Source organism: Grus americana, chromosome 6, assembly GCF_028858705.1.
Source record: "Grus americana isolate bGruAme1 chromosome 6, bGruAme1.mat, whole genome shotgun sequence".
In the NCBI taxonomy this organism is placed as follows: domain Eukaryota; kingdom Metazoa; phylum Chordata; class Aves; order Gruiformes; family Gruidae; genus Grus; species Grus americana.
Window position 1 is genome coordinate 11,123,784 of NC_072857.1, and position 13,504 is coordinate 11,137,287.

The following is a 13,504-nucleotide window of genomic DNA, read 5'->3' on the forward strand; positions in this document are numbered from 1 at the left end:
ATCGTTGTATTGCTCACATTTTACAAGAGGGACAAGACAGTTCAGTTTGAGAATGTAGTGTCCAAAATGGGACAGAAGCTTCCAGCTGAGAGCTCCCCTTATAGAAATGCCTGTCTTTTTGTTTTACTTACTAGATCTTTCTGGGTTTTCTTTTATTTCAGGTGGTTCTTCCCACTTTTATTTTAGAGAAGCGATCGTTGTTGGAGATGTACGCAGACTTCATGTCCCATCCAGATCTCTTCATTGCAATCACAAACGGCACTACCCCTGAGGAGAGGATGATCCGCTTTGTTGAGTATTATCTCACTTCGTTTCACGAAGGTCGCAAAGGAGCGATTGCAAAGAAACCATACAATCCAATCATTGGGGAAACATTTCACTGCTCCTGGAGGATGCCGAAGAGTGACGTAGCCACCGATACTGGCAGTAACTTCTCTGCTCACTCCCCCTCAGAGCAAGTAACTCTGTCTAAAGATCTGGAAGGCCAAACAGAGCCGGACTACTATACAGTAAAATTTGTAGCCGAGCAAGTGTCCCACCATCCTCCTGTCTCAGGGTTTTACGCTGAATGTGTAGAGAGAAAAATGTGTGTCAATGCCCATGTCTGGACAAAAAGTAAATTCTTAGGAATGTCAATAGGAGTGACAATGGTTGGTGAGGGTAAGTGTAACTTATGGCCTTTATAAATTTTATTAAGCTATTCAAATATTAGTTTGAGAGGAAATTTGATATTTTATGCCTCTGGCAGATGAATACTGGTCAGTAGTTTTCTTTCAAAGACTCTGCAAAAAAATTTGCTTGCAGAGATGTCAGCTGCTATTGTGTGTTTTCAGATTTTTTTCATGTACTCTTTTATTTTTCCTCTAACGTTTGTGATCTGCAAGCCTTAATGTGCAGTCATTCAGTGATTTCTTACTTTATTTTTACAGTTTACAAAGTACAGAAGATACTACAAGTCCTCATTATAAACAGCACGTTTTTGTATGTGGAGAAAACTAGATAGGTTTATGCTTTGCCAAAAATCAGGATTATGTTTGGAAATAACATTTTTACTTTTAAACCAAAAGGCAGTTACTGTAATGTAAACTGATATTGTGAATGCTTCTAAAGCATTGGATAAATTAATTTGCATCAGACGTATTAAATAGAAGCATTGTTGCATTTGCATGTATTGCACTTATGTATCTTACTATGCAAGTTTTAATTTTCTTTAGCTAGAGAAATTGGATCCTTTAGGGACAGAGAAGGTTAATTGCCCTTAAACTGTCATTTCCCTTTAGTACTAGTCTTCACTGCAAGAGATGAGACAGCGTCTCCCATTGTGTGTCCCCCGCGTATATTGCTCAGCTTTTGGGCACTCCCAGCACTTGCATGTAAACTGCGTGTCTTGGGAGGGGAACGAGCATGGCAGGGCATGTGGGAGGCATATCTTGATGCTTTGCCTGTACTAGATAATTGCTGAAGTTAGTTTGTCCCCTAGGGCATTTCTCAAATTGTGTCATGGGTGTGAAAAACATGAGAATTTCTGAAAAGTAACATCAGACGCACGGTGTTAATACACTACAGAGGCATGGGTTGATGCAGGCACCAGTCAGTTGTCATGCTATGCTCTTGTAATGGCAAGAGGTAGATCTTGTGTTTGTGGTTTGGTTTTTGGTTTTGTTTTTTTATTTTTATTTTTAATAGGAGTCAAACAAACCTACACATCTTAAAACCCAAAGAAAAATGCTAGTTTTTACGAGATTCTTGACATTTATTGCAAAAGCTACTGTCAGGAAAGAGTTGTGTTTATCTTGGCAGAGAGGTGCTGTGAGGAGGATTGTCTCTGCTACCTGCCTTCAGATAGGGCAGGTTGTATTACAGAGAGGGAAAACAGAACAGGAGTATTGGCTTTCTTCAGGATCTGCAGTTCAGGATATTCATTTGCTTTTGGCAGCATAAGTCTTATGTTGTCATGCTCCAGAACCATCAATAAGAGAGTAAGCAGCCCTTTTACATACTACTGAAAAGTATGTTCCGCAGCATAACATTGTACTTTATGGAGCAATATTATTAGGATGAATGTCTTTTTCCCAAAAGAAACGTAAATGCATGCTAGTCAGGTTAGTACTTTCAGGAAAATGTTTATATCTAGAATCTGTAATAAATGTCACTTTTGTGGGCAGTGTGTGGTTTGGGTTTTTTTTTGTGGTTTTGGTTTTTTTTTTTTTGTTTTTTGTTTGTTTTACTTCTTGGTGTGAGGGGCTATGAAGAAGAGTTGTCAGAGGTAGTATTGGGCATCTGTTTCAATAACATGTTTGGTCTTTTCTAAAATGATGCTGATTTAGGGATTCTTGTATTTCTTCACACAGGTCTCTTAAGTCTCTTGGAACATGGGGAAGAATACACATTCTCTCTGCCCTGTGCATACGCTCGGTCAATTTTAACTGTTCCCTGGGTAGAACTGGGAGGAAAAGTCAACATTAACTGTGTGAAGACTGGGTATTCTGCAAGTATTAACTTTCACACCAAGCCCTTCTACGGTGGCAAATTGCATCGGTGAGAACACTTTTTTCTATTTTTCCACGTAATCCACACTCTAGAACTGTAGTAGCTATGTAACTCCCTTGTTCTGTGTGCTGAATAATACTCATTTGATAGTCTGAGAAAACGTAGTTTTTCCTGTTCGTAAACACTTGAAGGTATTACTGTCCTCTTAAACAATATTGTAGCTAAACAACTGCATCTCATGCAATTCTCAAGGAAAAATCAGGTTGCCTTTAAAGACAGTAAGGAAATTCCATGTTTGTCTGAGTCTGTGTTCAAACCACTGGGAAAACAGAGCTCCTGGCTTTTATTCCTGGCTGCCACAGATTGTCTTAGTTCTGTTAAAGCTGGTTAGTGTTTCCTATTTTTCGATTTGCTCTTTGCCTGAAGTGAGGTTCATCTTGCTGCCTTGAAGGGTTGCACGTTGTTTGCAGCATGCATTGTCATTGCACTGCAGGGATCTTTAGTAAATAGTCTTCTGTTACTTGTTGGTCTTAGTGTTATGTTTCTTATACAGAAATCCTATCAAGTTTAAGCAACTTACAGAAAATCTCTAGGTAAAAATACCTTTTTTTTTTTTTTTTTTAAAGACAAAAGTGGTAATCTTTGTAGTGGTAAATCTTCACGTGTATGCATGTTTAAAAACTAACAGGTGAAAGAAAGAAGATCCAGGGGAAGTTCATTTGGGATTACTTCTAGCAGATTCTAGGAAGTGTCTGCACACTTGGTGCAAAAGCTTGTGACACTCACAAACATAAGTATTTTTTGACACTTCATAGTAATACTGCTGCAGATTAGCCTTGTGCTAATATAGAGACAATTAATTGAGGAAGGAGAAGATTAAGTAGTAGTCACACAAAGAATATCTGATTCCAGAGCATTTTGCATTCAGCCATTTGCTGGACAGTGCTTGTTTAAACCTTTCGTAGATTAAATGTGTTTAGAGATAATGAAATGTAACAGCCTAGAACATCAGAACTTCCTACACGTGGGTTGCTCTCATAGGCTGCAAAAAATCAGCAGTCTTCTCTAAATCACTTTTCCTGAAACAGTGGGGTAAGGCTGTATTTGTTGCTTAAAGGAAAACAAAAAAAAAAACCCAACACCAAAACCTCTGTCTTGAAGTGCTTTGCCCCATAAATTCCCATATGTGCTTTGAATTTAACTTGCGAACATAGCTCCCCTGTCCCAGTGGCATCTGGAAAGCTGAAGCTTACATGTAGCTCTGTTTCGCTTGTGACAATTTTAAAGTGATGCATTATTATTTTTCCCCTCCATTTCTTACAACGTATCTTCCACCTTGCGGTAGCTCCTGTTGCGCCATAAAAAATAAGCAATAGGATGCAATTTTCCTTCAATGATTAAATTTTGGAAACTGTTTTGTTATTTGTCTCTGAAATTAGTCACAGATGTAGAGGCTTTTTAAAGACAGATCTGTTCAAGGTACTGTAACTATTGAAAATTTGATGTGGTGATGATTGGACATTGCCAAAAGAATCTCTTGATGGGGAAGCAGCAGCGTTGTCATGGTTACGCAGAGCGCAAGTGAGTTGCTATGGTAATATTATAGATTTTTTTTTTTTGGTAGAGTGACCCTTGTTGTTAGACCTCAGCTGGATATTGGCTCCTCGGTCCTGTACCTCTTTAGCTTGATGAAATAGAGGATGATGATAAGGAACAGCCAGGCATATATCAATCATGCCAAGCTTACAAAGCAGTGCTAGCAGATTTTTATCACTAGTATTAGTTCAGGCAGATATTATGATCTGTAATGCTGGGAATGGCGGTGTGTCACAGAGCAATGCAACTTGAAGAAATAGAGGTTGCAATGAGAGTTTCATGTAGCAGCTCGATACTGCACCTTAGTAGTGAGTGAGTGATATAACTTTGTTTACTTCTAACTGAGCAGAAACAGTAATTTTGTGATTGATATTAAAATACTAGATGTCAGTATTGTGTTGTAACCATGCAGTGCTTGGAAAAATTAAGCTCTTAAAGTTGTGAAGATGTAACTGCGAAGTCTGAATAGGCTGATCTCTGGTATCCTGTGGATTCAGTCTGTTCAGAGATCTCCTGAGAGGAGGACAGGGACTTCACCATGTGTAATAGCTTTGGTGAGGTGTGGAAGTCACAGGATGAAAAAGCAGCACAAAATGAAGGTTACTTGCTTGTCGCCTACTCTTTCAGTTGTTTTCAGAAACTGTTAGTGCTTGTTAACTTCCACAAAAAAAAGCTTAATAGTTTAATGTAAATGTGCTTTTACTGCTCACGTTGCTCTAACTCTGCCCTGTTTTCTTGAGTGAATCTTAAATTTTTGCAATAGAAAACTGTGTGTGAGCAGCACATACTTTATCAGTTTGGGTTTTTTGGAAGATCTTTCTAATGTAGTTAAATTAGATTTGAGCTGCTGGACCATGATGTGGCTCCAGCTGCCTCCTGCATGTGCAATATGTGGCAGAAGCCCTGGCTACTGCCTCCTGCTGTGAGCTGGCTGCGAGCTTTCCCCACTTGCCCTGCGGTTTCCCTGCATTTCCCTGGCATCCAGTATCTCTGCGCTGGAAGGTCTGGCCTGTGGATATGCATTTTGTTGCCTGAGAAATTAATTTCTCTGCCAGACTTGAGGGGAGACAGGTAGATGCAGGTGGAAGTGACCGGTGCATGTGGAAGAAGGCAAGTGGCATCTGTGTGTGCTGTGCTCCCTTCTTCCTCTGAGTGTGGCACCACGCAGCCAGCGTGGGCAAGGTGGGAGCACAGAAGAGCTACTTTCCGCTCTTCTGCATGCAGCTGGTCAAAGGAAATAAGAGCAAACCAGTGGCGTGCAAGTTAGCAAGAATGAGCTGCACGTAATATAAGCGTGAAAGGAGATGTAACGTACTTTGTGCGAGCGCTGATGAAGTGCGGGAAGGGGAGCTGGAGAATGGTGTTGTAGGGAGCTTGTGTACAGGTAACTGCAGTTTAATTGGAGCTGGAGATAGTGTTCTTTGTGAATCCTGCAGCACCTTACAAGTGAGACTGTCTTGAGTCTTGTTTGCATAGTGTGCAGGCTCTTTTGCTGCTTCTTTCTAGGAGAAAAGTTCTGTTAGAGGGTGGTAATCAGTAAGCTTCCACTCCTTGATTCAGGATGGAGTGAGTGTCAGGAGGTCTTTGGACAGGTCTTGATGTTGAGAAGAAAAATGTGCATCAGTGTGTGTAATTATGGTGATACTTGAGCATCTGTGCAAGACTTTGAATGAAATATTGCATATTAAAAAGACATTTTTAATATCTTGTTATTGGCAGAGGTTTTTGTGGAAGAGACAGGAGGAAAAAAAAGCAGTTCTGATTCCTAGTTTCCTACCTTGCTTTCTGCCTTTGTGTGTCTGCTGCTTATGTGAGCAACATAAAAACAAGACCACCTACATATGGAGAATATTGAGATGTAAAGATGTGAGATGACGTGCCAGCAGGTAGTGAGATACATTCTTGGTAGAAAGTTTAATTTTTACTTTTTAAGTCTGATGTGATATTTCAAGTGGAAATGATCACCTGCTTGTTATGTGTGAACCAGCCTGTGTTGGTTTCTTTTTCATTTTTAATTCTGTTAAAAGGTTTGAAACAAGTTTAAGCTGAAGCCAAAAATGGAGTTTCCTGGGTAACATGAAGAGAACGAGTGAAAGGTGCTTTGCTCTCTGAGCTTCTCCATGCAAATGCAATTCAAGTAACTAACATTTTTCAAGACAGTGTGACAAGTTTGCAAACTCATTCTGAATTAAGTTAAGTGATTATGCAAGGACTAGTCCTCAGGTGTCTTCAGCCACGGCCTTTTAAAAATAAATTGCTTTCCTAGAGTCACAGGTGAAGTGAAACAGAACATGACAAACACAGTGGTGTGCAGAGTGCAAGGGGAGTGGAACAGCGTGCTTGAGTTCACCTACAGCAATGGGGAGACAAAATACGTGGACTTGACAAAGCTGTCTGTGACAAGAAAACGAGTGCGGCCCCTTGAGAGACAAGGACCGTTTGAATCTAGGTAGAGTATGTGTTTGCTATTGTCTGACCCTTTTTGTCCTAAGCAGTCTGGTGAATGCCTCAAGAAAACCTACAAATGTAGATACTATTTGTGGATAGTGCTTAGCAGCAGTGATCTTAATTTCTAATTTTTTTTAGAAACAAAAAACAAGTGCATAATAAAAAGTGTAAAAACCAAGCTCAGTCACATGGTTGTTTTCTTGTCTCTTTTATTTGTGGACAGAGTTGTCTCATAAGTTCATGAACTGCCTGCTAGAACAGAGCCTTCTTTCTTCTTCTGTTTTTAACCATCAGCTACACAGCAGGGCAGCTCCTGACAAGGGAGGTCCTCACAAGAAACTACTTGAGTAACACTTCCATAGCAACTTTAAAGGGTATACAGACATTAGATTGGCACAGCCAAAACCTTGGAGCCTTTCCTATCTGCTCCTAATTGCTAGCGTAGCTATAAGACTCAGCTGTGAGCTCCTCCACCTGCACTGCACCATCATGCTCCAGCCTGGGTTGGTTTGTCATGTATAAGTGGAGGGAGTGCTGCTGTTTGAAAGAACTGCATGCAGCAATCCTGTAGTTTGAGGTGCCAGGCTGAGAAAACTTGAAAACTGAAGCTAACACTTTCTCCTTTATAGGAGGCTGTGGCAGCATGTAACAGAGTCTCTGCGGGATGGAGACATTGATAAGGCTACGGAGCACAAGCGAGCCCTTGAAGAACGACAGAGGAATGAAGAGAGACTTCGTGCTGAAACAGAAACACCTTGGTGTACTAAATACTTCCTTAAAGAAGTAAGTTCTTGAGCGGTTAGCTGTTGATGAAGGCAGAGCTACAATGAAAGCAAGTGCACATACGGGTCCGAGTCCTGTCAGAATACAGCATTTGGCCTTAGATCTTACACTTGAGCTCCACGGGATCCATAGGAGTAAGGTGACATAAGCACTCCCAAGCATGTTAAGGTGTGACTTTACCCTTCACTTCACAAACACTTTGGTTTTGTGATTCCTTTGCAACAAAATATTTGCCTGTTCTGTGGTTTGGTTTCTCTTACCAAGTGCTTCCTTGTGGCACATGGAAAACAGCTTTACATGTGCACGTGTAAGTACACTGTAACAGTAAATACCTAAAGAAAATAATCAGCAGTACTAATTTTGCTTATTGTGTGTGTATGAACCCAAGATATTACTGTTAGCAAGAAGGAACATGAAATCATTTTCAGCTTAGAACTTGTTATTGTATGTTACATTTCAGATGGAGCTTATTTGTTCAGTGGCTTAACCTGTATTTCAATAATGGTAGTAATAACAATACAGTAAGACTTTTAACGAGGTGAACTGCAGCCTGCCCAGGAAGACTGGGGGGCTGCTGGTATGGTAACTTTGAAATAGGCTTTCCTTGTGATCCAGATGATGAGACTCTGCTTGTGTAAAGAGCTTTGCTGAGCTTCTTGCGAGAGGGGAGGACTCAACTAAAATTGATGCTGTAGTAGTTTAGATTCTCTTTGTAGTGAGAATCTGTTAAACTGCAGTATTGTAACTCCCCCTTCTTCCCATAGCTGTGGTCTAGCAAGGGTTTAAAGCATAGACTAAACCGTTTTTTTTTTTCTTGGGTTTCTTCCAGTTTTTTAAAGTTCAGGACTATCCGTTAGCTCCAATAAAGTTTTTTGTTCTCTAAAGCTATGTTGGTATGATTAGCTGAGATCTAGATATTTGTATGGTTAGTACCTAGATTTAGAAGAGGTGAAATTCTGTTGCTAATCTGAGATACGAATCTACTCAGAAAATATTTAAACATAATCCTGAGCTACTTCATTTCTGGGTAAGCAGTTGGGCTGTGTTAGAGCTGGTAATCCTGGATAGGTGCTTCTCTGCTGGCTTCTTGTTTGGCTTTTTAAAGTAATCTGGATCATGGAGTTGAGAAGAGTGGCTTTCCATCTGGGTTAATTGCAAGTGCAGTCGATTCCCAGAGAGCACTGTGGCTCGGCAAGAGTCCGTACGTGTTCTGAAGTAGTCTCAGAAGCCTGCAGCGTTGATCTCTCTGTCTTTATCTGTGGGAGTTAAAGGTATAAGCTATGTCCCTCTGGTTTTCGCAGCTATCAGTCTAATAGTTGTGTGAAAGGAATTCTCAGTGTCTTTATAATAAGCATATTTTCTCTTTAAATTGCAGGGAGATGGCTGGGTTTATCATAAACCCCTCTGGAAAACAGTCTCTGCTGTGCAAACTCAGCAAACGGACACTAACTAGAAAAGCTGCTTTAAGATGAGTTTTCTGATTTTCCTATCCTTTTCCTCTGTCTCTCAAAACAAGTAATCACACTGAGTGTCCCCTTTTTATGTAATTGTGGAAGTTTAAGTGAGCATAAAGAAATAAATATACTAGGGCACTTTAAAGCTATTAAAAAAAGAAATCAAAGTTGTAGAGACAAACTTTCCAGGTACATTCAACCAAGCTGTTTTTTGTATTATCCAAGAGATTTTATCTGAATTGTGTAAGATTCTTCTAAATAGATCTGATTGCAAAAGCTGCCTAAGAGAAGAAGGAACTGTTGGATTTTGGAGTACATGGGAACTTTTTTCAGAATCTACGTCAAGCTCTTTCATAACTGAAACCTGTTCAGGACCCATGTAGACAACAGCAACAAAAAATTGCTGCTTTTATGCCCAGTGATTCACCTTTTTGGTGAAAACCGGAGGGGTGTTTGGAAGATGTGCCTGAAATCAGTGTTAAGAAACAACTGGATCGTGATGACTTTTCTTCTTCAGAGAGAATGCGTGCATGCATCGGAGGAATATGGGATATATGTAGAGACTACCTTTCTTTTTTATGGATTTATAAAAGCAATTAGAATTGTAACCATGGAGAAATTTTTCCTCTGAAACGTTTTAATATACTTGAAATAATTGACTTGAATTGGAAAAGTAATTTGAACACTTTTCAACTCCTAATTTTATTAAATCTCTTTGAGTGACTTTTTGATTTTTCTCATGTTATAATGTAATGAGGTTTGGCCTTTTTTTCCTTTTCCACCTTCCCTTCCCGAGGACTAAGGCTTTCAAAATGAACAGAAAACGTACAGTTTTGTATTTAAATTTCTCCGCCCATCTAATCATCTCAGAGGTGACGTATCAGTGTTACAAACTGTCCTTTGGATTGTTTTGGTTTTTCTCCTGTGGTGTTATTCAGAACAAAGCAGTGAAATGTGACCTGTGAATACATGGATTGTAGGTCCTGGGTTTTCCTCTTACCATAAAAAAAAAAAGCTGATTATGCTGAGGACTGGGTATTGATTTGAAACACAATCAGATATCAGGAAACTGTATTCAGGTACAAGCATTCTTTTTTTTTTTTAATAACTTTTATTGAAGTCTAAGAATTGCTGGCAATTAAGAATAGTACTTATTATGGCTTTCGTTGTTGTTGTAACTACAAGCTACCTTAATTTTTCCAACAGTGGTGCCTTAATCTGTTTTTTCTTCTGATGTAGTCTTCCAATCAGTGTACATAAACAGTATCTGCCATTTCCCAGCCATGGCAATGGCTGCACCTGATCCAGCATCGTGAGAACTCACCACTGTGTGATCTGGTAAGATGTTTTCCATGGAGAAGATAAAAGTGTAAGAATACATCAGAAGGTTTAAATAACCATGTTAACTTTCAACATAAACTGTAAATTGTGCAAAAAAAAAAAAAAAAAAGTTGGGTTTATGCACAACTATTTTGATCCTCTTGTACATTTTTTTTTGCTGTGAAATGCACTGAGATCTCAATGCGAGTCATAGTCCATTTGTGAGAAGTGGGGGTGGGGATAATAAAACTACAAAATGATTAATTTGTTCTGTCTCCTTTCCTAGAGATTGGGTGACTAGGAAGAGTAGGTTATCTTTTATGCTGGAGATCTGTCTGGCCCTTAAAGTGGGATATTTTGGCACTGTGCACTTGAGTAATAACTATATTCTCCAACAGAAGAATGTTTTAGGCCCTGCTGTCTTGTTTGTGATATTCTATAAAACCATCCTGTTGTGTTAGTTTTGGATATCCATTGGGCATTTTCATGTTTAACCAGGAATAAAAATAAAAATGAAAACAGTGGGACTAGTTCCTCCTTGTTTCTTGGTCTGCAGCACATTTGGGGTGTGCTCCTTGGCCAATTCCAGGATTTGGGGTAGGAATCATGGTGACAACGTGTGAACTTCCATGGTTCATTGGTACCCGCACCAAACTGGGGGCAGTAGAGGGACAGAAAATAAATTGAGAACACTGTATAAGTTTCATAGTTGTTTTTTGTGTCACATGGCAGATTTGCTTTAAACAGCAAGGGCTGTGGTGCAAGGTCCAGCTTTTAATATTGCAGTGATCAGAGCAGAAAACAAACCTTCAGACTCCAGGGATCAAACTTGTGCTTGTTAAAATACAGACTTATGACTCAGTCACTGAGCTCTGCTTAAAATTTTGATTTGAGAATTTGTCAAGGTGATGGCTGTAAAACAGACTGAAAAGCTCCCATGTTGACCATAAACCCATTTGTGTTCCTTATATAATATTATTAGTCAAGTTATTTCTCTTCCACCCTCATCTGGTATGCTTGTGGTTTCACACTAAGAAAGCTGTTACTAATTTTGTTGTGTAAAAATAGACCCAATGCTGAAGTAGTCTTCAAATACATGAAACTATTTCTTTTAACATGCGAGTACTGCTAGGAGGAAAAAAAAGGTAAAGCCTTCCTTTGCTCAGATGATCACAAGAACTGGAATGGCTTCCTGATGTGGATTTAGTTGATGCGAATTTCTAGTTCCTTCTAGAAACAAAGGACATAGTTGAAACCAGTTAAAAAAAAAAATCTAGCCATTGCTTCAATTGTAAGGCATTATGTGATTCTTCTGAGAGTTGCAAGCACCCTGTGGACTAATGGATGTATTTTTAACTCTGACCAGATATGATTCTCTTGCATAACTGTTGTTGTTTCCATCTTGTACCTTCTGGAGCAAAGGGAAGGGCTCTTTGCTGCTTCCTGTGTAGATACTTGCTAGAACCACAGTGTGTTCAACGGTGAGCGTGGCAAAATGTAGGATTTCAGCTTATGTTCCCTTCTGTCTCTTTGGCTTGATTGGGCTCCGCTGAAGTTAAAAGCAAAATTCTTAGTGATCTCGGTGGTTCTGGGCTCCCTGAGTTATAAACAAATCTTGGAGCTTAAATAAGTGGCTCTCTTCAGAGGTGCTGCGTACATACCCTGCTGCTCATGGAAAACAGTGTCACAAGTCACTCCTATTTAGCACAGGCATTCAGGTGTATAATCCTGAAAGCCTGATTCTGGACTTGGTTTTCATGGGGGGGGGAAGCAATATGTAAATCAGAGCATTCAAGATTTTAAGCATGGGGAGGGGAATAGATTGTGAAGTTTTTCAGCATATTTACAGTATAAACTGTCAAGCCAAGGATTAAATCTCTGTTTCCATGGGAGAATTTGGATTTCAGCCATCAGAATCAGAGATGTAGCCTTTGATGTCTAGTTTGCATGGGCTGATCCCCCTCTGTCCCAGGCTCCTGTGGGAAGAACAGGTCAGCATCTCTTTTAAAACCTTTTGAACCAAACTTGGATGAACAAGGAAACATATTCATCAGTGGTGTATCTGAACAACTTGGTGCAAAACTTAGTAGGGGAAATACTGCACTGAGTATTATGGGAAGGAAAGATTGGACAGCCTGGGGGGAGTTCGGTGTGTTCCTGTAGTTTCTTATCCCCCTGTCAGAAAAGCTGCCCCGTGCTCTGTTTCTCTTGGGCATGTGTACAGTAGAGCAGTGGTTAATATATTAAAGAAATGAGACTGAAGTCAGGCAGGTGGAAAGGGTGTGTTTATGGTGATACGCTTCAAGAGAAGGGGGTTAGCTTGGAAAAAATCATAAGATAACAGGAGGCAGCAGCCAGGTGGGAATTGGCGAGAATCCTAGAATCGTTTAGGTTGGAAAAGACCTTTAAGATCGAGTCCAACAGTAAACCTAACACTGGAAAGTCCACCACTAAACCATGTCCCTAAAATGAAAGGTATGGTCACAGTTGCAGGTGGAGACTTACAAATGGTAGCTGAAGTTAAGTTTTTGTTGTTTAGATTTGATACAACCTAATTCATTCCCCTTCCATTCTTCTTCGAAGGGATTAGAGACATTTTCATTCCAGGCTTTTAATTTAGGAGCTGTGGAAACAATAGTGAGAGAAGAAAAGCTTTTTGTATGGTCTGGTGCTGTTATAGCTGTGCATTTTAGACAACCAAAGCAGCCCTGCAGATCTGCTTCCCCGCTTTGCATCAGGGAGCCTTGGCTGTAGAAAGTTCATGGCTGTTGTACGATTTTTCTCCCTTCCCCTCTTTTGCAGGTAGGGGTTGATCCATAGAACAATAGAATGGTTTGGACTGGAAGGGACCTCAAACATCATCTAGTCCCAACACCCCTGCCATGGGCAGGGACACCCTCCACTAGACCAGGTTGCCCAAAGCCCTGTCCAACCTGGCCCTGAACACTTCCAGGGAGGGGGCCGTGTGCCGGCAAGCACAGTATTCCTCTCCAGTGCTATCCTGAAAGATACACCTCTGTGTAGGTGACTGTCAGGTATGGGCTTGCTGGCCTTCCTGGTAGCAGCTGAGGTTTTTATTACCTTTTGCTCCCAAGGGTGGAATGATCAAGACATGCACAGTGCCAGGGTTCAGAGCGAGGTATGACTTACCTTTTCTTCACTGCCTTTCCACTGCAGAGGCAGCCTGGCTTGGCCTGGTGGTTACAGGAGTAAAGGTCCCGGTGCTGTCTGATCATGTTTCTTCAGGTTGAGTAACACAGTAGAGGGGTGCGAAAGAGTTGCAAGAAGAATTAGCCAACACATTCGTGTTGACACTAGTACTGTGGCACAAACCTGTTGGCTAGAGGTGTCTGGAAACTGGACTGATACAGGGAAGAGTTGTCCAGATATACTGTACGGAGACTTCTTAGAGT

The 13,504-nt window shown here is 40.4% G+C and overlaps 1 protein-coding gene across 4 annotated transcripts in view; it reads left to right on the plus strand.

The window, feature by feature from the left end:
- The window catches only part of OSBPL11 (oxysterol binding protein like 11), a 43,900-nt gene extending 33,290 nt beyond the window's left edge, over window positions 1-10,610 (plus strand). For 2 of the 4 annotated variants that reach the window (XM_054829260.1, XM_054829261.1), the window contains 5 exons: window positions 162-660; window positions 2,352-2,538; window positions 6,353-6,535; window positions 7,164-7,317; window positions 8,693-10,610. In XM_054829260.1, coding sequence (XP_054685235.1) covers window positions 162-660; window positions 2,352-2,538; window positions 6,353-6,535; window positions 7,164-7,317; window positions 8,693-8,770 — 1,101 coding nt within the window. In that variant the 3' untranslated portion in view covers window positions 8,771-10,610. The other 2 variants (XM_054829263.1, XM_054829262.1) reach the window with 2 other exon arrangements.
- The last annotated feature ends 2,894 nt before the right edge of the window (window positions 10,611-13,504 follow it).